Source organism: Xenopus laevis, chromosome 2S, assembly GCF_017654675.1.
Source record: "Xenopus laevis strain J_2021 chromosome 2S, Xenopus_laevis_v10.1, whole genome shotgun sequence".
NCBI lineage: Eukaryota > Metazoa > Chordata > Amphibia > Anura > Pipidae > Xenopus > Xenopus laevis.
The window spans coordinates 106,979,624-107,004,994 of NC_054374.1; the positions used below are offsets into that span (position 1 = coordinate 106,979,624).

Below are 25,371 nucleotides of genomic sequence, written 5' to 3' on the forward strand. Positions count from 1 at the left end.
TCATTTTAAAAACTGGAAATAAAGACTATACAAAAAAAAGGTCTTAGTGAAAAAGTTGTTAGGTTTGCTCCAAAAGTTTACACCACCTTCAAGCAGGTATAAAAGGTTCGAAATGCACAATTAAGATTCGGAATGCAGCAAAAGCTTAATGAAGAATCTTAATTATGAAACTCTAGTTGTTTTGATAATATTTAACTGGGAAGCTGTGCTTAGAAAGTTTAGAGCAGCATTGGCAGTGTCCCTGTGCAATAGCATTTATCAACCATACACATTTGGTGCATGGGTTTAACATATATAAAATAATCAATATCTAAGCCTGTGATACTTACTTTATTTTTTAGTCGCTCTGAATCGGTTTTTTGGTTGTACCAGGGCTCATCGCGGGAAGGGTCGCTCTGCCATATATACTTAAGCACAGTGTTTATTAAAGCTTTACTGATCAGAATGCAAAGATACACAATGAGAAAGGCATTCATTGACCTAGAAAATAACAAATATTACTGGTTAACATTGTTTTTTTTTTGTTACATACTGAACTGTTCAAAGTACACTTTCGTCATCATTGTTAAATGTTTCCATTATAGCTGTATTTGTAAAGAAGTGGTGAAAAATAATGGTACTAAGAAAGACTGCCAACATTTATGCACATGGATAGATTCCAAAAATAAATTATTTGCTCTTGTATACGCGTATTAAATAAAAGCAGCAAGGCTGTTCAGTGGGTAGTACTTCTGTCTTGCAAATGAGTCATGCAGATGGAGGCATTCACAACATGCAAGGTACAGAGCGGCTGGAGGTGCAGGTCTCATTGAGGCCCTGTGCATATCTGCCTTAGAATAGGTGGTGTAAACAGGGCTGGGGTGTGCCTCTTGAAGCTGCCCTTTTCACTGAGCACCAGATATGTGGAAAGAGCAAATGCCCTTGTACCCCTTAGTGCCCTTGTACTTGTGCCCCAATGATCATGAATGACCCCTGATATTTTTCAGTGACCACCAACAACCAGAGAGAATTTTTAGTTGCAGGCTGGAAATATCAGGTTGGTGGGTTTATTTTGCTTAAAATAGGTCCACCTAGGGGCAGATTTATCAAGGGTCAAAGTGAAAATTCGAATTTTTAAATTTGAATTTCGAGTTTATTTTAGTGTAATTTGAGAATTTAAAAAAAATCGAAATGTGAATTTCGAAATATATCATATATATATGTACTGTCTCTTTAAGAATTTTGAATTTGACTATTCGCCATCTAAAACCTGCCGAATTGGGGGTAAATTTATGAAAGAGTGAAGTTCCGCCACTAGAGTGAAATTCCGCAGCTCTTAATTCATTTCTATGGGATTTTGAAAGGCGTATTTATCAATGGGTGAAGTGAAAGTTCACCCTTTGATAAATACGCCTATAAAAATCCCATAGAAATGAATGGAGAGTGGCGGAATTTCACTCTAGAGGCGGAACTTCACTATTAACTTCACTCTTTGATAAATATACCCCATGTTGTTTTAGCGAATGAGGGACCTCCTACAACCTATTTGGAGTTATTTGGTGGAAAATCAAATTTTTTTCAATTCGAGTTTGCAGGTCGATCCTATTCACCCGAATCTAATTTTTTTTTTTTTAAATAAATTTCGAATTGATGGGAGTTTTAGAAACTCCCATAAACTTGAAATTTGACCTATGATAAATATGAGTAAATATAAAGGTAACTTTCCCCTTATATTTATATATATATATATTTATATATATTTATTTTAGCTGCTATATTTACCATATGCCATGACTATCACATGCTTTAAGGCAAATCAGCTTTACAGTAATATTTTTGATAATAATACACAGAAAAAAAGATCCTAAATTACTATACCACTTATTTCAATGCATCAAAATGCTACAGTTTAATGTTATTTATTAATATATTTATACATATTATTAAAAAACCCTTGGATCTCTGGGTGAATATTTCCACTCATAACACATGCATAAAAACAGACTTTACTTTTCAACAGCAGATCTTTTCTGTGATTTGGACTGGTAATTCAATGCCATTTTGGTTTCCATGCCAGTGTATATTGCAACACCTAGATAAGGACAGAAAACATTAGCTGCATGAATATTTGCTGCTAGAAGTGATTGATGCCAAACTGCAAAGACTGCACAAGAAAACACAGTAACACGAGCATATTAGCATTTACAAGATCAACGTTTTTCATGACATGGGTTTTTATTTAATACCACAGTGTTTGAATGCAGGAATAATTCTGCTTATGTTATGGCTGCTCACTAGGACCACAACAGTTATAATTCAGCTATGTACACATTAAGGGGAAGATTTATCAAGAGTCGAAGTGAAAATTCGAATTTTTTAATTCAAGATTTCGAGGTTATCTTAGCGTACTTCGACTAGGGAATAGTCCAAATTCTAATCAAATTTGAAAAAAATTGAAAATTCGAAATTTAACACATACGGTCTCTTTAAAAATTCGACTTCGACCATTTGCATCTAAAACCTGCCAACTTGCTGTTTTCAGCCTATGGGGGACCTCCTAGAACCTATTTGGAGTCATTCGGTGGACTATGAAAAATCAAGTTTTTTTTTTTTTTTTTTTTGAAAATACTTTGATTCCAATTCGATCGAATGCAATACAAACTCAAACTGAATACAGCCTATTCACCCGAAGTTAGAAAATTAGATTTTTTAAATACATTTCAGTTGGTCTTTTTTTATTCAAATTTTGAAATTTGACCCTTGATAAATCTGCCCCTATGTTACTTTCTGCTAGGCAAGGAATTCTGCACCTAGAATACAAATACTACAGCTCTGTATTACTAATTAATTGTAATTTGGGCTACAAATACCAAATGCTAGACTGTCCCTCTAATGGTTTACAGCAATATAAATCATATGGGCAGAATATAATAGAACTAATTTGCTGTATTTAGCTGTACCCTCAAACCAGTGTCTCAAATATCCATGTGTAAAAGCCCTTAAGATAAACACAAGTTTAATGAGCACAGGGTGCTTGGACATAACTGATAAAGGGTTTGCTGGTTGTGGCTAAAAAAATATATTTTACATATTATTCCTTGCTCATGTTAGATAGTTTCAGGCTTTTGCTAAATGCACTGCTTCAGTGCTAAAAGTGCTGCTATTCTAGTTAGAAATCAAAATATGGATTATGATTTAGAAATTACCAAATATCTTCTCTGTGTTTTTCAAAGTGGCACCACGAAGCAGCAGATTCTCAGATCCTAGAGGCCTAATAATGTAAGAAATAAAATAAATTATCAGCATTATAAAACAAGCTATCAAATTACCATGTAATAAAATGTAAGAATATGAGATATCACTGAACTTAAAGGAACAGTAACACCAAAAAATGAAAGTGTTTCAAAGTAATGACAATATCATGTAGTGTTGCCCTGCACTGGTAAATCTGATCTGTTTGCTTCAGAAACACTACTATAGTTCATATAAACAAGCTGCTGAGTAGCAATTGCGGAAATTGGAAAAAGCCTATATGGCACAGAATAAATAGTGAATAACAGATAACATTATGTTCTACAGAGCTTATCTGCTGTGTAACTTGAGCTTTTTCTCCTTTGAATAGCTGCCCCCATGGCTACACAGCAGCTTATTTATATAGTGAATAAAGTAGTACCCCCTCTTGTAAAATATAAGGATATTATAAGTTACCGAGGAGTTTCATGACCATATAAAAACACGAGGCCGAAGGCCGAGTGTTTTTATACAGGTCATGAAACTCCGAGGTAACTTCTAATATCCTCATATTTTGCAACTGGGGGTACTTTATTTATTATAATACACTAGTTTCAGGGAGTCATGTGACAGAAATTACATCAGAACTCACCGTTTATAACTGATGACATCAGAACGCATCGTTTATAAGGATATAATTTACAAGATATTCATGGCTCTTGTGTATTATATTTATATAATACACAAAAGCCATGAATATCTTGTAAATTATATCCTTATAAACGGTGAGTTCAGTGATGTCATCAGTTATAAACAGTGAGTTCCGATGTCATTTCTGTCACATGACTCACTGAAACTTGTGTATTATAATAAATAAAGTACCCCAGTTGCAAATTTGAGGATATTAGAAATTACCTCGGAGTTCCAAGACCTGTATAAAAGGCCTTCGGCCTTGTGTTTTTATTTGGTCATGAAACTCCTCGGTAACTTATAATATACTTATATTTTACAAGAGGGGGTACTTTATTCACTCTATTAACAATAATAGCGTTTCTGAATCAAACACATCAGTTTTACTAGTGCAGGGCAACACTGCATTATATTTTTATTACTTTAAAACAATTACATTTTTACTGGTCATTGAGCTACTCAACAGCTAGGCTAGTTGGTTAGATATCCTGAAAGCCAGGCAGTGAATGACCACTATAGTGTGTGTTCCAAACTAATTTAATAAATATGTTTTTTTCAGGGTCAGGCACAAAAATGGCTGCAGAATTATTGTGCCCAGTAAAATCATATACAGTAAAATGCAGCTGAGCCTTCTTGGACAAGGATTTTGTGCCCATTCACATGCAATTCACTAATAAGGAAAGACAATTGCACCTTATATACATAAAATATGTATGCCTTTTAGTGGTGGGTGCAATTGGGTCAGTAAGAGCCTTTTCTTTCTTATGTCTGTGTCTAAACAGATGTTAAAAATTGTGAATTATCTATGTTGAGATAAAAGCCAGAACGCAATACAGTTTATAAAAATTTGCAAATCAGAACAGATGCATGACCAATACCTGGAAACAGTAATCCACTTGCTCTGTGCGGGCAGTAACTCATCAAGTAATATAAGATCCATGACATTAAAGGAAAACTATACCCCCCAAACAATGTAGGTCTCTATTAAAAGATACTGAGTAAAACAGCTCATGTGTAAAACCCTGCTTCATGTAAATGAACCATTATCATAATAATATACTTTTTTAGTAGTATGTGCCATTGGGTAATCATAAATAGAAAATTGCCATTTTAAAAAATAAGGGCCGCCCCCTGAGATCGTAAGATTCACTGTGCACACATACAAACCACATGTAAGGTCACATGAGCCAATTAACAGACAGAGTTCTGCCTTTTGCTTCAACACTTCTTCCTGTTACAGTTAGTGTTGTAGTATTTCTGGTCAGGTGATCTCTGAGGCAGCACAGATAGAGTCACGAAATGGTGGTTCAAGGCAAGAGATGTAAAAGGGCAATATTTATATAAATATATATTCCAGTTTGGTAAGATTGTTTAATATGTCATTCAATTTTATATAAACTATCTGTTGCTTAAGTATTCATTTTGGGGGTATAGTTTTCCTTTAAAGAGCTACTCTGTCAATTGCTTAACAGATTCTTTAGTCTGCACAGGTTTAAATTGTGCTTTGTAATTATTATTTGTTCTACTTTAGTTAACTTTTTTTATCCATTCGGGTATTCAAATAAATGCTACAATTCTTCCAATCTGTTAAAGTGTTCTAATATAGAATCGGTAATACATACAGTAGAATTGCCAAACAATACAACTGACAATAACCAATAGAAATGTTAAATTCATTTAGATTGGAAAATGGCTTTGAAGTACATTCTCCTTATGGAAAAATAGCTTTGAATGGGCATCTCGTCTGAAGAACTAGGTAACAAATACAAGAGAGTAATTAATTGGGCCTCAGACAGATAACAGATGACACCATACCAGGGGCATAACTACCATACAGCAGACTCTGCCTCTGCGACTGTGGGGGGCCCAGGGGACTGAGGGATTTTAAGAGAAAATGCTACATGGAACTGTTTTTGTGGGGGTTTTTTTTGCTCTTACCATATTTGTAAATGATGTTCATTGTATTTTAATAATAAAACTGTAGTTTAGGGTCTGTAAGTAGAAGTAGATAACTCACCAAACAAGGGGAGAGGCCCAGGTGCACCGCCCTGAGCCCTCAGCACGGGAAGCCTACAAACCTAAAAAAACCTTTAGAGCAGGCACTCAATGAAGGCAATCTTCCAACAGGCAGATAAATTCAAAGTGAAGAGTTTATTATGTCCACAGCCTTACGCATTTCGTGATAAACACTTATCATAGGCTGTGATTAAGTGTTTATCACAAAATGCGTAAGGCTGTGGACACAATAAACTCTTCAATTTAAATGTATCTGCCTGGTGGAAGATTGCCTTCATTGAGTGCCTGCTCCAAAGGTTTTTTTCATTGTATTTTAATCTTTATCCTATATATACAGTATATATTAAAGAGGAGATCATTTATTTTTCACCAGTTGACATTTCTTTTCATTGCACAAGTGTACACACATTACTTACCTGGCAATTGGCTCATCTGCTTGATTGTAGATGTTTATCCGACCAACAAATCTGTGCAGTGAATGAACAAGAAATGTAAATGCCACATAAAACGTACCTGTATAATGATGACGGTGATTCCATAAACATATAAATAATTATAAAAAGTAAAAGTTAATGCTTGATCTCCTGTGGAATAACCACTGCAACATTTGATGCTGATGTAATTAAGTCAAAGAAGGTCCCAAGTGCAGATTAGATCCAAAATGGAAACATAAAGAGAAAACGATACTGTGGTTTCATAAAAAAGTTTAAAAATCTGAGAATTTATTGTCAGATAGTAAAAAAACAAGTTTCAACTTGAACATGGAGGAGTGGCAAAATTCAGATGAGCATTCCTTAGTCAGGAGTGGATAGCTACAAAGCTCAGCAGAATACCTTGCACCACAAGTCAAGGGCATAAATTAGATGCCGGATCTTGACAACAGTCTAAAACCTGAAAGCCCCTCCTAATAAGTGCAGGCACAAAAGCACCCAGAATTTACCAATGTGCAACTGAACTGTTAAACAGTTTGGACCTAAATTAATTCCGGGTTTCCAGCTTAATGTCACTTATATTTTAGCTTGTTTCTGTCTGCCAGTAATAACGTAGCTCCGCAGTAGGGATGTAGCGAACTGCCGATTTGGTGTTCGCGAACGCCGTTCGCGAACACCGGCAAAAAATGCGAACGTTCGCGAACAGTTCGCGAACTTCGAACACCCGCTAAAATCGTTCGATTCGAACGATCGAAGGATTTTAATCGTCCGATCGAACGATTTTCATTCGAATCGAACGATCGAAGCATTCGATCGAATGCTTTTCATTCGATCGAATGCTTACAATCGTTCGAACGAATGGAAATCGTTCGATTTTTAGCGGTCGAAGGAATTCGAATGGTCGAATGGTGGAACGATTTGTATTCGAATCGAACACGAACTCAAAATGCGAACGTCGCGCGACGTTCGCGAACATTCGGCGGACGCGAACGGTCGAAGTTCGCGCGAACAAGTTCGCCGGCGAACAGTTCGCTACATCCCTACTCCGCAGACAGCCATTTATTCTCTTAGTTGGGTGTTCACAGTGCAGGTAATTATTCCTATGGTTATGAAGCTGTGTAAGCCTGGTGGCAGAATACTTTACTCCTGCATGGGAGCCATTAATCATATGAAAAGTTGTCTCATGTAACACTGTTTTCTGATTTTGTGCAAGATTTACTTCTTTGGTGTTGAGTAGAACAATCCTATATGACTGAACACAGGTTGAGAAAAAAGCTTATTGCTGCATTGGCTCCGCTAGCCAGGAATACATGTGCGTTAACTTTAAATCTACCCCATCCACTCTACAAAGGCAAAAGAATATTTCTGATAAGCAATACAATTATCTTCCATGACTAAACAATGTATCCATGATTATTCTGATTAAACATAGAATAGAAGAGAATTTATGTTTCCTTGAACAGCATTCCCAATGGACTGCTCTCTCAAGTTACATTTCCCCTGTGATATACAGTATATTTTGTTCTCACCATTCTATATGTTAATTTTAGTACATCTGGAGCTCATACTATTTATACTTTTCTAAACCCTGGTTGGAGAGAAGTGTTTAAAGGAATTGTTCAGTGTAAAAATAAAAACTGGGTAAATAAATAGGCTGTGTAGAATAAAAAATGTTTCTAATATAGTTAGTTAGCCAAAAATGTAATGTATAAAGGCTGGAGTGATTTCATGTATAACATGTCAGTCTGAACACTACTTTTCAGCTCTCTTGGTTTACACTGACTGGTTGCCCTGGTTACCAGGCAGTAACCAATCAGAGACTTGAGGGGGGGCCACATGGGTCATATCTGTTGCTTTTGAATCTGAGCTGAATGCTGAGGATCAATTACAAACTCACTGAACAGAAATGTACCATGTGGCCCCCCTTCAAGTCGCTGACTAGCTCAGAGTTTTAGAGCTGAAAAGCAGGAAGTTGGATTCTGGCTGTTTTATTAGACATCTGTTCACTCCAGCCTTTATATATTACATTTTTGGCTAACCAACTATATTAGAAACATTTTTTATTTTGCACAGCCTATCTATTTACACAGTTTTTATTTTCACACTGAACTGTTCCTTTAAAGCCCAGCAATGTTATTAAAGCAGCCAAAACATCTGAATGCTCATAAGATCATTTGTGTGGCTGAAAAGAGCTAGCACCAGTGTGGTCAACTGTTTTCCATTAAGGCGATTTACAGACGGCAGTTGTGGCTTCATCATCGGGTGGAGAATATGTCCTTATATTACTGGAGTATATGTGCATTCAGCCAGATAAACACTTGTGCCATTCCTTCAGTGACCAAACGTTCAAATGCTAGACTACTTGTGACAAATAGTTACCCTGGTGGTCTAGTGGTTCACCCTCTGACATGCGGGGGCACCCGACGTGCCTTCGGCAGGGACGCCCGCCTCATGTGTCTTGTCCCCTTCAGCACTGGTTGGAGCGCTCCTATGGAGCACGCGGCCGCGAGCTTCTGGGTTTATGGGTCAGCGCAATGACGTCAAATTCAAAAATATTTAAGGGGATCTCAGTACTGAACTCATTAGGTTCAATATAGTTTGTGCCTGGTGCTATTTCTATTTGTATCCTGTTGACCTTCTGGTTATTGACCCTTGCCTTGCCTGACTATTCTGAACTCTATATCCTGACCCTTGCCTGGCTGTTTATTTTGACCTCTCCAAGCTGGCCCTTGCCTGTCTGACTATTCTAAGCTCTACAATTCTGATTCCGGTTTTCACTTTCTCATCTGCCACTGCATCCATTCACTTTCAACCAGTTTGCAGGATGATCAGTTAAACATTTCCCCCAACCTGGTTTACATGTCTAGATGACTTGAGGCCAACTGCACAATTTAATCTTTTTATCAGCAGATTTTGGCTAATAAACTCCCCTTTTTTGTAATACAGACATTGCTAGCTCTTACTTGTACAGGTCAGGCTGCGGTTGTTCACATTCTATGGTAGCATGCAGACTGTCCATTTCTTGTTCGTGGTGAAATGATTTCGTATCTTGAATGGCAAAATAGGTCTGGAATAAAAACAACCAACAGATAGGATTCATTAAAGCTGTGACTTACAGCACAGAAAGGCATTTGATGCAAAATGTAACCTGACTATTCTTAAATGTCCAGCCTGAAACTAGTAATGAGTAACTGCCTAGAGCCATTGACTTAAATGTCTATGGATGACTCAACAAGGCGGCTCAAACATGCACACCCCAGGGAAAACATGTCACCTCATGTCTCATGCTATAATCGTACTACTTGACAGCTTCTACAGCAGGCTTTCACTGAGATAGTGTACATTAGTTTTATATGCTTTGACAATTTATTGAGTTTTTTTTCTATTATATGGGACATATTTATAATGGTACACAATATATTTTATTCCTAAAAATAGTGTATTGATTAGTATTCATAAATCTACAATGTTGTCCTTATACAAATTAATACCATGTATCAATACTGCTGACATAATCCAATAGAAAAGGCTGATTTATAAAGATATGTATTTTTATACCATCCCAACATGTACTTTTGCCATTATTTGACTCCAGTGCAGATCGGAAATGGACCATTAAAGTCAATATTTAAACAGAAATTATTTTACACTTCTTAAAAAGTATGCCTCTAAAAGTACACTTTGCATACATTATTTGGAGCAAACTTACTTCTAGAACAAAATTCTCTCAATGCATTTCGCACTATAAATATAAATGACCATTAAAATCTGACTAGCTACAGAAGTTTTGGGCCAGAAGAGAATTAGTATCCATAAAACTAAAAAGAAGAGGAACAGAATGTGAAGCAACTGAATGCTGTATAAAACATTAAATATGGTGAATAAGTGCAGGACTAAGTTACTCAAAGCCAGTTACTGCATAAAACTGCTGGAATGTAAGTGCAGATAGAAATGACCATCCAGGCTACTACCAGAGGATAAATTCACAATTGATCATTTGTGAGTATTACTAATAGTCTTACTTAATTTATGTACATGAGATAGGGAAAAGGGGCCCTGGATTCCAGCTGAGTGAACCCCATCCTCTGCACTAGAATGACAATTAGCTGGTATGCAGAAAGGACGGTTTCAATGTGGCCATGCTTTCTATCTATGACCTTGCTCTTGCTAACACAGTAACCACTGCGCACTACTTAATCTTTAGGCAGAACTATAGTGTATTGAAAAACAAAAAGCATAAAGAAACAAAACATTGTGAAGTAATGGTGTTAAATAGTGTTTCCTTTTAAATGGAAAACCTAATCAGCACGGAGGTAACAGGTTGGCATTGGTATGTCTTGCATTAAAACTTAGAAGTCAAAGCATTTTGAGCACAAAATGCAAACATGTGCAGAGAAAAAGACTTACTTTATGACTAGATTCTCCATCCAAACTAGCTGTTGTAACAAAACATGCCCCGTCCTCCCTGCTTGATGATAAAAATACCAAATCACATGGAAAAGCCTCATCTTCTCTTACCATTACAATGTCTCCAACCTGCAGAAGAACGTACAGATTATTTATTTCAGGTGGTATTGTGCAAACAGTTTGTGCAATTTGCAATATGCCTGTGCTATAAGACATGATTTCAGTACTTTAATGTATACCCTTAAATGTCCACAATGAAATGCCTCTGCTAGATCAGACTCATGATACCTGTATATGGTATAAGAAAATCCAGAATGCAGTCCATGATATGAAAAGTGCCATATACACCATCATTAGGCTGACCACTGCCCACACAAATACAGTGTGGCCTATGCCTTTGACTATAAGGCCAAGCCACCGCTTGGCTTCGTGTAAGAATACAACACAAACCCTGTACACCAGGAAACTAATGGATGTTCAGTAACAGCTAGAACTGCTTGCTAAGCCTTTAATACAGTCACAGAATCTTTGGAGGGATAAAGCAAATGGAAATGAAATATTCTGTACATACAGATGTGTCTTTTCCTTAGGCAAATTGGGAGAACAAAAGTAATGTATACTGACCCTTAAACAATGTTACGAAACATTATATAATTAAATATGATCTAAGTTGATCCAGGGACTGGTCCGATTGCCATCTTGGAGTCAGGAAGGAATTGTGTCCTCATGAGGCAAATTGGAGAGGCTTCAACCTAACTAATTACAGTATGTTACTATGTGTAGTATGTTGCTATGATCATGATGTGTTGATGACTTGCTTATAACTATTTAAATTTATTTTAATTAATTATCTGTTCCTGGGTGCCGCTCTACTACAGGCTTACTGTTACTTAAATATATGTCAGATATTCTGCTAAAGGCAAGATGCAATGATCCAGCCTTTCTTTGGAACTGCTTATGTGCTCGCAGGCATTTAAAGGAGAAGGAAAGCTACAGAGGCATTTTATTGCCAATAGATTAGCCACAATAGTGCAAGCTAGAATGCTATATTTATTCTGTAGAATGCTTTACCATATCTGAGTAAAAAGCTCTAGAAACTCTCTGTTTGTTTAGGATAGGAGCTGCAGTATTAATGTGGTGTGACATCACTTCCTGCCTGAGTCTCTCCCTGCTCTGGGCTCAGATTACAGTAGAGAAGGGAGGGGGAGGGGGAAGAGGAGCAAACTGAGCATGCTCTTGCCCAGGGCAATGAGGTTTAAGCTGAAAACAGGAAGTCTGATACAGAAGCCCATGAGTACACAATAGAAGGAAAGAAATGTGGTGTTTCTTTTGACAGGGGACTCGGAGCAGCATTACTTTGAGGGTTTACTGGTATATTTAGGTGGACCTTTCTGATAAGGCTTACTTAGTTTTAACCTTTCCTTCTCCTTTAATGCATAACACCTGTTAGGAATCTAAACATGTACAGAACAAAAACACACATGTTAAAGGAGAACTAAACACTAAAAATGAATATAGCTAAAATGTGGTATTTTATATAATGACCTTATTGCATCAGCCTAAAGTTTCAGCTTCTCAATAGCAGCAATGATCCAGGACTTCAAACTTGCACAGGTGGTCAACATCTTGGAAAATGTCTGCGACACGCACATGCTCAGTGGGCTCAGCTTCATACTGTGATATTTATATTCTATGTGTACTGTATATTGTGAGTGGGTCCCTAAGCTCATTAAGTGACAGCAGCACAGATCATGTGCAGTGAATCAGCAGAAAGGAAGATGGGGAGCTACTGGGACATATTTGGAGGCACAGATCTTCCCCACTAAAAGGGTTGTGATTGCTTTGGGTTGGTACAGAAGCCCAAAACATAATGTACAAGATTTCTAACCTATTTCTAGGTGCATATATATATATATATATATATATATATATATATATATATATATAAAAATATTAGTTTATTGCAACGCTTTGGCTCCTAAACTTGAGCCGTCATCAGGAAGTGAAACCCCTACAAACAACAATCCCTTTTGAACCCAAAGTTTCGCCACACTGGGGTGTGACGTCATGGGGGTAGTCTTCAGCAATGTGTATAAAGGTGGATAGCTGAATGAGCCCAAAAAGGTGGTATTTAAAATAGCGCTAGGTGAGTGCTGGTGCCAGAGAAATTCATAATGTGTTAAACTAGGATGGGACCGAGGGATTAAAAAGGGTGGAGGAGTGTGTTTGTATGTAAAGCCTGAATTAAAGCCATGCGCTAAAGAAATAACAATAGCTGGCACTGGTGAGGGTGTAGAATCACTCTGGGTAGAGATTTTGACTGGGCAAAAGGTAACAAAAAGAATTATCATTGGTGTATGCTATAAACCACCTCGTATAAGTGTCGAGTATGAAGCCCAGCTACTCTTGCAGATACAAGCAGCTTCACAGCTGGGTCAAGTTGTTGCTATGGGTGACTTCAATTATCCAGACATTGACTGGGGTAATGGGGTTGCTAAGACAGAAAAAGCTAGTAGGTTTGTAAATATGCTGAATGACAACTTTTTATTCCAGCTCGTTCAAGAACCTACTAGGAATAACTCTCTTTTGGACCTTGTAATAACTAACAATACTGAACTCATCTCTAACATTTGTGTGGGTGAGCATTTAGGGAATAGTGATCATAACATGGTCTCCTTTGAGATTCTGTTGCAGAAGCAATTCTATAAGGGAGTAACTAAAACACTAAATTTCAGACGTGCAAACTTTGACAGTATAAGGGCATCTCTGCAAAATATTAAGTGGGAAATGCTTTTCACAGGGTTAAACACAGAACAAAAATGGGAAGTCTTTAAAATGCTGCTTGATAAATATACTTGTCAGTCTATTTCACTTGTAAGCAAGGAACGTCGTTGCATTGCAAAACCTTTTTGGTTCAATAGAAGCGTTGGTGTTGAGGTGGGTAAGAAAAGACGTGCTTTTAAGGCTTTCAAGTTAGCTGGTACAGCCGAAACATTTATAAGGTACAAGGAGGCCAATAAATCATGCAATGAAGCTATAAGGCAAGCTAAAATTGCTATAGAAAAGGATATTGCAGCTAGCAGTAAAAAAAATCCCAAATTATTTTTTAAATATGTTAATAGTAAAAAAATGAAGCAGGAAGGGGTGGGACCCTTACTATCAGAGGGGGGTCAGCTGGTTGATGAAAACAAAATAAAAGCGCAGATTCTGAACTCATATTTGTCATCTGTCTACACAAATGAGGAACCAGTAAGTGAAGGTTTCCTTCTTAACAGTCCCAATTCTAGTAATACAACTAATGATGCATGGTTCACACATGAAGAAATTCAAAAGAGACTAGAACATGTTAAGATTAACAAAGGTCCAGGGCCAGATGGTATTCATCCCAGGGTAATTAGCGAGCTTAGCTCTGTGATTGCCAAACCTCTTCACTTAATTTTTCAGGATTCATTGAGATCTGGCATAGTGCCGAGAGACTGGCGAATTGCTAATGTGGTGCCTCAAAACTATAGGCCAGTTAGTCTGACGTCAGTGGTAGGAAAGCTTTTCGAAGGGTTAATAAAGGATAAGATACTGGACTTCATAGCAAATCATAATACTATGAGTTTGTGCCAGCATGGTTTTATGCGTAATAGATCTTGCCAGACTAACTTAATTTCTTTTTATGAGAATGTAAGTAGAGACCTCGATTCTGGGATGGCAGTGGATGTGATTTACTTAGACTTTGCTAAAGCATTTGATACAGTGCCACACAAAAGGTTACTGGTTAATTTAAGGAATGTTGGCCTGGAACATAGTATTTGTACCTGGATAGAGAACTGGCTAAAAGATAGACTACAAAGAGTGGTGGTAAATGGAACATTTTCTAATTGGACCAGTGTTGTTAGTGGAGTACCGCAGGGCTCTGTACTAGGTCCCTTGCTTTTCAACTTGTTTATTAATGACCTGGAGGTGGGCATTGAAAGTACTGTTTCTATTTTTGCAGATGATACTAAATTGTACAGAACTATAGGTTCCATGCAGGATGCTGCCACTTTGCAGAGTGATTTGTCTAAATTGGAAAACTGGGCAGCAAACTGGAAAATGAGGTTCAATGTTGATAAATGCAAGGTTATGCACTTTGGCAAAAATACTATAAATGCAAGTTATACACTAAAGGGCAGTGTGTTGGGAGTTTCCTTAAATGAGAAGGATCTAGGGGTCTTTGTAGATAACACGTTGTCTAATTCTGGGCAGTGTCATTCTGTGGCTACTAAAGCAAATAAAGTTCTGTCTTGCATTAAAAAAGGGCATTAACTCAAGGGATGAAAACATAATTATGCCTCTTTATAGGTCCCTGGTAAGGCCTCATCTGGAGTATGCAGTACAGTTTTGGACTCCAGTCCTTAAGAGGGATATAAATGAGCTGGAGAGAGTGCAGAGACGTGCAACTAAATTGGTAAGAGGGACGGAAGACTTAAATTATGAAGGTAGACTGTCAAGGTTGGGGTTATTTTCTCTGGAAAAAAGGCGCTTGTGAGGGGACATGATTACACTTTACAAGTACATTAGAGGACATTATAGACAAATGGCAGGGGACCTTTTTACCCATAAAGTGGATCACCGTACCAGAGGCCACCCCTTTAGACTAGAAGAAAAGAACTTTCATTTGAAGCAACGTAGGGGGTTCTTCACAGTCAGGACAGTGAGGTTGTGGAATGCACTGCCGGGTGATGTTGTGATGGCTGATTCAGTTAATGCCTTTAAGAATGGATGGATGATTTTTTGGACAGACATAATATCAAAGGCTATTCTGATACTAAGCTCTATAGTTAGTATAGGTATGGGTATATAGAATTTAATTAAAAGTAGGGATGGGTGTATGTATGGATGCTGGGTTTTCATTTGGAGGGGTTGAACTTGATGGACTTTGTCTTTTTTCAACCCAATTTAACTATGTAACTATGTAACAATGTATTTATGTGGGAGGAAATGCCAAAATTAAAAAAACGGGAGCATCGGAAATTCATGTCTCCTTACCTGAGGTATGAGGTCACAGCAGAGGAATTACTGTATTGTGTGTATCGCACAGTACAGTAGTCGGACCAACGTAGGTTGCTTATGTGTCACATTGTTTTTCACAATCAAGGCTATTAGCGCGTACCTTGATTGCAATAGCCTTGATTGTGAGTAAATACATAGGGCTTGGAGGACAACACCCAAAAAGCTATTTCAGCTGCCCACAATACAGTGCTCACGTTATTTGCACATAAACGGTCACACATTAGTGAGGTTATTAGGCTAGGCTGTAGGGATTAAATTACATCTAATAGCAACAAAAGAATTCTTCTGCATGGCTGTATAGTGCATTTATTTGGGTACTCACCCTTAATTTCTTGCTTTGTGTCCTGACCAGTTTCCCATGCTGAATAACATGGACTGAGTACTGGTTCATTGCATTGTCAGCTTTATGCCTCAGCCAATCTTCATAGCCCTGTCATGGGATGATAGAAAGCAGATCAATAAGATAAATCAGTAAGAGAACTCCACTTCTAAAGCAAAGTGGCCCATTACCTGTTTAATCGCTGTCACAGTGATCACAAAAAAAAGTGGCAAACCACTGGTTACTGGACTAGTTGGTGTATCAATGATAAGCTGGAAGAAAAAGACACATTTATGTTGTTAATTGATGAAAATGTTCAGTGAAATGGTTAAACATCTCACACATGCTCAAGTCTCAAATATTGCAATGCCGATATAAAACATCAATGGCTAATAAATATCCTTGCCCATGTTCTACAACGACAGTGCAGTATTGACATATCCTGCATTATGGTTTAGCCAAGAAGATAAACAGACTGGGGCTCTGGAAAGAAACTGCAGCCCACTGAACCTCATTTTGAGGTTGTATTCAGCAGATCATCATTTGACTTGATTGGGTTAAAAAGGCAATTGGTACAAACTGTAAAAAAAAATTGGCATAGTAGATTGAAAAGTACTTAATAGCATACAGTGATAAAAAATAAATCCATGTTTTACTGAGAAAAGCCTTTAAAATTTTGTTGCACTAGCATTAATTCCTAGTATCTCTCGCCACTCTTTTACTGCATTGCTACATTTAATTTGTTGTAAAGTTATCATTTCAGAAGAACACTGAACTGTTAGCTTGACCTTCCTTTCAGATTTACTATAACCCTATTAACTATAACCCTTGTAACAGGTTGGTATGATTATATATAATATACAGTATTGTCGATTCATGACATATCTTGACTTACAGAGATTGCAAACTGCACAAACCGTTACTAACTCAGTATAAACTATAAGCTACAGTGATGTCAAGCATAGTTATTCAGCCCTTTAAGGTGGCTCAGTAAGTCTTTATAGCTTGTACATACTGTATGTTCAGCAAGTTGTGCAACCATTTGATAAATAATAAAGCTTATCTATATTTAAACATTTTACACTATGTCCCAGCTCACTGGAAAGGTAAAGTATGTAGCACTGGATTAAAAGTTAGCCACATCTTGGGCTTTTACCTAAAACACATACATTTAATTGGCCAGTGTGAAGCCAGTGCATATAGAGTAAAGTATACATAAGCACTTATTTACAGGAACAGTGAGCTGAAGGTCTTGGCCACAAGCAGACATGATAAGAACTAATATTAAAAGGAACTGCAAACATTTAAATCTTTAACATTTTAAAGAAGGAAAGATAATAATGTATCGAATAACTTTTTCAAATGGGATAACAAGTTCTTAGTGTCACTATCTGAGACATACAGTAGATACATATTTACCATATAAACAACTGTAATGCTAAGGGACTGATTTATTATAATGGCCAGCATTTTTGGGGAAACAATCAGGCAAAATATTTTTCTCCAAGGAAATTCAAAGGAAAGCTCCGAAATACGAAAAGGCCATGTCCCAAAGGCTCCATTTTATACAAAACAGGTGCTCGTACTTGATCAAAACTAAGATATAATTAATCCTTATTGGACAGCCTATTAGGTTCATTTAATGTTTACATGAAGTAGACTTAAGGTACAAAGATCCAAATTACAGAAAGATCCGTTATCTGGAAAACCCCAGATTCCAAGCATTCTGGATAAAAGGTTCCCTACCTGTACAAAAAATAAAAAGTAATCGATGGCTGAAAAACCGAGTGGGGTAAAGAACTCTTTTTTTTTTTCCTCATCGTTTCCCCTGAACACGCTGCTCGAATCATAATAATTTAATTGTAGCTCTAACTGTAAATCTAGAAACAATAGAGAAGCAGTAAAAAAAGTTTCTCATAGAAATGCCAATTTTATTTTAAGAGCTAGTGTCACCACTGGTAAAAAATACTGGTTCTTTCATTAGCAAACAGATACTTCATGTAATGCTTTGATTTTGTTTGGTAATGTAACAATCATGATGACAGGAAATGGATTTTTGAATCTAATTAGAAACAATATCAGGTCTAATGCGTTGAGAGCTCCAGTCATAGCTCCGGCAAGCAAACAGAGCAGTATGTAACCACTCCTGTTCATAAAGAACTAAAGTAATGCAAAGTAGAATCAAAATGGTTTAAAAAATGGATCAAATGATGCATTTCCGATATATTATGAAGTTGGTTTATCTTTGTTGTCTTTTCTGGCTCATTTTATTTGCCCTGCTATGGAGAGTTGAATTTGCAAACACTGAACTCAATGTATTTATTCTTTTGCTTTTCTTTGCACCTTGTAAAGTTACAGCTGCCTTTCTAAAAAACATACAAAACATAATTTCATACCTGTACAAGGAAAATTATAAGGAAATAGAAATTTGCTATTCTTCTGAATTGTTCAAACAAGTTCTTCGGTACAAAGTTCCAGAAAGTATACTGTAAAAAGTAAAAAAAAAACCTCATTAATAAATAAACATCTCATAAATCAAAGCATATTTTGTCATTAAGCACCAGAATGTTTTATGCTATTACAAAAATATAAACAGTGGAAATAATTGCAAAAGAAAATTATACACAAAGCGGGAATTATGCATTATTAAATAACAGAAATAAGTTATTGTATAAATATGCACAGCCTAAGGAAGGCTTTCCACTGTGTCACTGCCATTAATACAAAATCTAATAAATAAATGCCATCAGAGCAGTAATAAAGTTGGAAACTGATTCCAAATAGTGACACATTCATTCTCAGGATAAGACTCCTGGATATACTGTATATATCGTTGTTAATGGGAAAAATAATTCACTTTATCAATGTTTAGTACAACAAACCATCATGTTATTTGGCACTAGGGTTGCCACCTTTTCCTAATCAAAAGGGAGGGGCTATGACACAAAAGGGGGCGGGGCCACAGCACAGGGATTTCACGACGGATTTCAGTTAAGTTTTACAGGGGATTGGGGGCAGGCCGAGGGGTCTTTTTGAAGGGTATTACAAATTTACCGGTAGCTACATTGCCAGTAAATTTGTAATACCGGCTCCGGCCTTGGCAGGTGTTTTACCGGCTAGGCCGGTAAAATACCGGCCAGGTGGCAAACCTATTTGGCACAGAGTACATTATTTATCTGCATTTAAAAGTTGGTTCTTATCAGTGGGACATACTAAAAGGTTCTAATTTCAAATTATTTTATACTTTATTCAAACCTGTAGAGGACAAAATATCTATGAAACATTTCCACTCCCTCTTTGACTTCAGCAAACAATTGAAAAAACACAGCTGTAACATACTGTGATGTGATCTATTTGGATTTTGCCAAAGTGTTTGATACCATGCCCCACAAACGACTGCTTTCTAAACTAAGGTCTGTTGGGCTTCATGAAGTAGTTTGCACATGGATAGGAAACTGGCTACAGGATCGGGTACAGATTAATGGTTGTTAATGGTACATTCTCTACTTGGAGTAAGGTTCCTAGTGGGGTCCCTCAGGGCTCTGTATTGGGTCCACTTTTATTTAACTTGTTTATTAATGACTATGGGGAGGGTATAGTAAGTAATGTATCAGTGTTTGCAGATGACCCAAAACTATCCAGCCCAGTTAATTCCATCCAGGATGTGGCATCTTTGCAAAAGGATCTTGACAAACTGGCAATCTGGGCAGCTAAGTGGCAAATGAGATTCAATGTTGATAAATGTAAAGTCATGCACCTGGGATGTAAAAATATCCAAGCCACTTATACCCTTAATGGGATTGCACTAGGCAAATCCATTATGGAAAAGGACCTTGGAGTTCTTGTAGATGATAAACTTGGCTGTAGCAAGCAATGCCCGTCGGCAGCATCAAGGGCAAATAAGCTGTATTAAAAGGGGCATTGATTCACAGCAGGAAGTGGTCATTCTTCCACTTTATAGAGCACTGGTAAGGCCCCATCTAGAATATACGGTACAGTTTTGGTCTTCATCTCTCAAACAGGACATTATTGTATGAGAGAAGGTCCAGAGAAGGGCGACTAAGCTGTTAAAAGGCATGGAAAAGCTTAGCTATGAAGAAAGACTGGCCAAATTGGGGATGTTCACGTTGGAGAAGAGACGTTTAAGGGGTGATATGAAAACTATGTACAAATATATAAGGGGGATCATATAATAATCTCTCTATTGCTTTATTTACCAGTAGGTCTTTCCAGCTGACACGAGGTCACCCATTATGATTAGAAGAAAAGAGGTTCCGCCTAAATATTCCGAAGGGTTTTTTTTTTACAGTGACAGCTGTGAAGATGTGGAATTCTCTCCCTGAATCAGTTGTACAGGCTGATACATTAGATAGCTTTAAGAAGGGGACAGTAGACAGGCAACTACTGAATGTGCTGGAGATTTTATACCAGTGGTAGATCGTCAACAACATCTAGAAGGTAGCAAATATAGATAAACAATGACCAATTGATGCCATATAATTGGTTACACCATCTGTCCATTGGTATTATAAACCAGTGTTAAATCCCAAATGAACCAATTAGTTTAACCAATCTCATGGCACCAAATGGGGATGATTTACAGTATGTCTAAACTAGACAGTTGATTGACTGATACGCTTGATAAAGGACACACATGAACCACAATATTCTGGGTACATTTTACATAATCTACTAGATTGCAAGTACACTAGCCTTTATGCTCCCCATCCTTTATTCTTGGCCCCAATGTGAAGCCTGACTGAAGAGGTTGATGAATACTATCTGAAAGAGCTAAGCACTCACCATCAATTCTACTTAAAGACCTTAGCTTAGAAAGTAAAATATTATGGGGCACTGCCACAAAAGTTTTAGAAAAATCCAAATAGACTTTACTGTATTGCCACTGTCAAAGTTTCTACTAACCTAATCATAAAAGGCAATTACATCTCTTTGACTTTTTTAAACCATGCTGCTATTACTGGTAGTAATTGAATATGTTCCCTTGATAAACTTTCACATAGCTTACATATTACAGATGTCAAACTTATTGGTAATTTCCAGGTTGAGAATTTATTTCCTTTTAATATATCAACTTTCATGCACTCCATTGATACAATACTAGATGAAAAGAGGTATGATAAAGAAATGGCCTCCTTAAAATTAAACTAAGTTTGCTAAGTAATTAAAGATGTATACATACCCCTTGTTAATTTAATTAGGGTATGATACACATTTTTCAGATGTTTTTTCCATAAAGCTGGCCATCCGTGTAAAAATCTTAATTTTTCCCACAACATTTTATGAATAGGTACACTAAATTTGTGCATTACTGTCGACCAACCTTGGAACTTCCTGCTCTTATTGTTATGTCTGTGATATGTATGTATTTATGCCCAGGTTTCTTGTATAAAACCATCAATTAATGGATTGTTTTACCAGCTCACGGTTACATGGGCAAAAATCATTATGACAGCTCATCTGAAAAGTAGAAATAACTTAAGAGATAGAAGGTATGCACATTTTCAAGATATCCAATTATTATGTGCATATACTGTTCATTTATTATATTAGCCAAAGATTAAATACAAGTGAAAATGTTTGTAACCAAGCTACCAGGTCCTATATTTTGAGCAAAATAACTCTGGATTATTTAAAAGTCTTGTTTGGTGGCCCCACACACAGACCCAAAGTCATACTTTTTAGTTTCATGGTACTTTATTGGATAAATTATACAGTGCATAAAGTAGTCAGTTTAAGGAAACAAATAGTAAGCTCATAAAGTTGTAAGTAAAGGAAATAAGCAGTGCTTAGCTCATTGCTACTTGCGGCAAGTGTGAAAAAAGTGGGTAGTGTTAGACAGAAGTAAAAGGAGAAACTTTTCAGTAATGAGGAAATAATTCTGGGGTGGCTATGTTTAAAAAAGAATGCAAAATTGTGCTACTGTCATGTGCGTCCAGGGAATGTATTTGAAGAATCATATTAAAACTAGTTTCTGGCTAAAACAAAATCCCTTCCTTAAATTAACTGTTTGAATCTGATTTATTCTAAGTTGCCATATGTCTCATTGACAATCATTATTCGAGAATTGCAGGGCAACAGGAAAACAGATTATGCCATCAACATGATCTCACAGTACTGAGCCGCTCAGGAAATCAGCCTTTGTAATCTGCCCAGATTAAATGTAAGCATACACTGGTCTTGGCAGTATGAGAGAGCAATTTTGACAGCATCTCCAGGGGCGTTTCTGGGGTTTTTCGGCTGAGGTGTCCTTTCAGATACGATTACCTTTCCAAGTGCTGGAGTGAGTTGAGGGGGGGGGGCAGCAACACTAGTGCAGGGAGAACATTTGTGCTCTCTGCACTAGAAGAGTCGAATGTTTGATTTAAAGGGGACCAGTCACACAAAAAAAGATTCAAAATCCTATTTTATCACATTAGTCAAGCAAAATAAACTTTAATTAAACTGTATAAATTATTTGAATCGTGTTTCCTTCAGTCTGGGAACTCATAATTATAGCAAGCAGGAAGCCGCCATTTTGTGGACACTGTTATTAAAGCAAACCTTGCATCATCTCAGAATCTTGTTTGTGCACTAGAATGGGGGACCAGGTGTCCATTCTCATGCACTGGCTTCACAATTAAATGGTAAAGAGAACTGGGGAATGTGGGGAGTGCAGTGCCTAAGGCATATAGGAGGGGTTTTAAATGAGTTTACAACAGCTATGAATGCTTTAATAAAAAATAGAAATTGGATTTCATGTTTGATTTGAAAAGAACTTTTATATTATACAAATTTTTGTGTCTGGGTGACAGTTCCACTTTAAAAATCTGAATTTCAGCTCTAATGCAGTGCCTCTGAGCATCTCGTATGCTTAATGAATTATTATTTTAACATTAAAAAATAGATTTTCACAACACAGTTCCCCCATAAAAAAATCTAAACAAATAAAATAAACTACAGATATAGTCAAGCAGATATGCACTAGGGATGTGTTAGCTGGAATTTGTCAGACTAACTGGTGCAAAATAGCCCTGCACGGTAGCTAAGATATAATTTCTTAGGGACAAACCTGTCAGCATATCTACTGACCCTAATTTATGCTATTTTAGTTAAAATTAACATTACTCAGCATTTAATCACCATGTGTAACATTAGCCAGAGGTATAACATATGTAGATTGATTAATTAAAAATAGAAAGAAAGCAAGGCTCACACATTCCACCCTAAATATATATTACAGTCATAATGGGGAGAAGAGTGATTCTTTAGCTATCCAGTTATAAATCTATAAATCACGACTATGAAGCATCAGATTGAACAGCAGAAAACCAAGAAATCAAAAACTAAAACTTAATTACAAAAATTATACAACATAAAAGCAAACAAATGCTACACACTGTATTCATCATAGGTCCTTGGGACAGCCATGGTGTATTTAAAAGACAAGGAGGTTATTTATCAAAATCTGAAATGTTCTCATTATTTTCTGAAGACCACTCCGACCACTTCTGCACTGACTATTTCCCTGTATTTTTCAATAAACTTACATGAAAATGTCTTGTATTGTTAAACTCGATAAAAACATAAAATAATCCGAATCGTATGTGTTTTTTCAGAATTGACGCCTGAAAACCCAGTATAGATTAGGATATCTTCAAAATGACAACAGGACATTTGCCATTGACTTCTACATGAACTCGGCAGTTCTGAGATGGAGTACTTTTTTATTTGGACTTTTAACACTATTGGAGTTTAATAAATCATGAAAAAAAGTTTTTTTATCATCCAAAAAATTGGTGTTTTCCACAACACAACAACTGGGTTGTTATAATCTAATTTTAACCAAAGTAGCAGTAATATAATTTTCAGAGTACAGTTCTTTATGTATCACATAGCAGAACGGTAATATAGTAGTATGGTGTTCTACTCATAAGTCAGCACTTTTGCCCCCATAGTGCATGTCAGTATAGAAAAAATAATTATGGAAATATTCAGATAAATGAACCGAAAATAGAAATGAATTCAGAAGTAAATGCTGTACTTTGGTGGATAATTCCCCTCAAGCAAGTAAATGCTACTAATTTGGGGACATTTAACACACAAGAATTGAATGACATAATTTAGGGTTATCCTGATTTATATGTACCTTTATTCTCACTATAATTGTGTTCCAAAGTTAACAGTTAACACAATAAGGGGCAGATGTATTAAGGGTCGAATATCGAGGGTTAATTAACCCTCGATATTCGACTGGCAAATTAAAATCCTTCGACTTCGAATATCGAAGTCGAAGGATTTTGTGCAATTTGTTCAATCGAACGATCAAAAGAATAATCGTTCGAACGAACGATTAAATCCTTCGAATCGAACGATGGACTTTAATCCATTGATCGAAGGATTATCCTTCGACCAAAAAAAGATAGCCAAGCCTATGGGGACCTTCCCCATAGGCTAACATTGACTTCGGTAGCTTTTAGGTGGCGAACTAGGGGGTCGAAGTTTTATTAAAGAGACAGTACTTCGACTATCGAATGGTCGAATGATTTTTAGTTCGAATCGTTCGATTCGAAGTCAAAGGCGTAGTCGAAGGTTGAAGTAGCCCATTCGATGGTCGAAGTAGCCAAAAAAACACTTCGAAATTCGAAGTATTTTTTCTTCTATTCCTTCACTCGAACTTAATGAATGGTCCCCTCAATGTTAATTCCTTAATTCCCTTCATCATAATGCTAAAATTCATCTCGCCAAATGAATGCTGATGTATTTTCGCTACCGAAAATTCATCAGTGCGAAAGTCTCTTAGCGTTACTTTCTTCCTAGCAAAACTATGTTAACATACTTACACTTATGTCAATTTAAATATGGCAGCTACATACAGGTCATATATATGTCTTTATTAGTGATGGACATATTTAAAATGTCCAAGGAAGCAAAATATCCTCTATTCTCCTAAAAATTAGTCTACCCTTAACAAATGTAGCATGAGCTTCAAATAGTTAAAAAAGTGTAAATAACATATATTTAACAGTTACAACTTTTAAACATAATACCACAATAAAATGTGAAAAAAACTCGAGCAATTTTTCTTTTTTTATGACTTTTTTGAATACAGGATATGATGTCACTGACATAGTAATGTTGAGGATATAGTTTCAACATCAATAATTTGCCAGGTAGAACCAGGCGAGGTTTTAAGTTATCATAAAATTGGTAAGCCCTTTCTTTTGCATGTTCGTAGCTAATTTGGTCACTTCCAGT

General features: G+C 36.7%; 1 protein-coding gene across 5 annotated transcripts in view; it reads right to left on the reverse strand.

The window, feature by feature from the left end:
• The window catches only part of LOC108709736 (phospholipid-transporting ATPase IH), a 105,876-nt gene that overhangs the window by 41,701 nt on the left and 38,804 nt on the right, over nt 1–25,371 (reverse strand). For all 5 annotated transcript variants that reach the window (XM_041584247.1, XM_018249839.2, XM_041584249.1 and 2 more), the window contains exons 3-11: nt 18,513–18,602; nt 16,308–16,388; nt 16,120–16,227; nt 10,755–10,883; nt 9,311–9,414; nt 6,333–6,383; nt 3,186–3,250; nt 1,990–2,071; nt 330–480 (exon numbers count right to left, since the gene is read on the reverse strand). In XM_041584247.1, the coding sequence (XP_041440181.1) occupies nt 330–480; nt 1,990–2,071; nt 3,186–3,250; nt 6,333–6,383; nt 9,311–9,414; nt 10,755–10,883; nt 16,120–16,227; nt 16,308–16,388; nt 18,513–18,602 (861 nt within the window). The remainder of the gene's footprint in view (nt 1–329; nt 481–1,989; nt 2,072–3,185; nt 3,251–6,332; nt 6,384–9,310; nt 9,415–10,754; nt 10,884–16,119; nt 16,228–16,307; nt 16,389–18,512; nt 18,603–25,371) is intronic.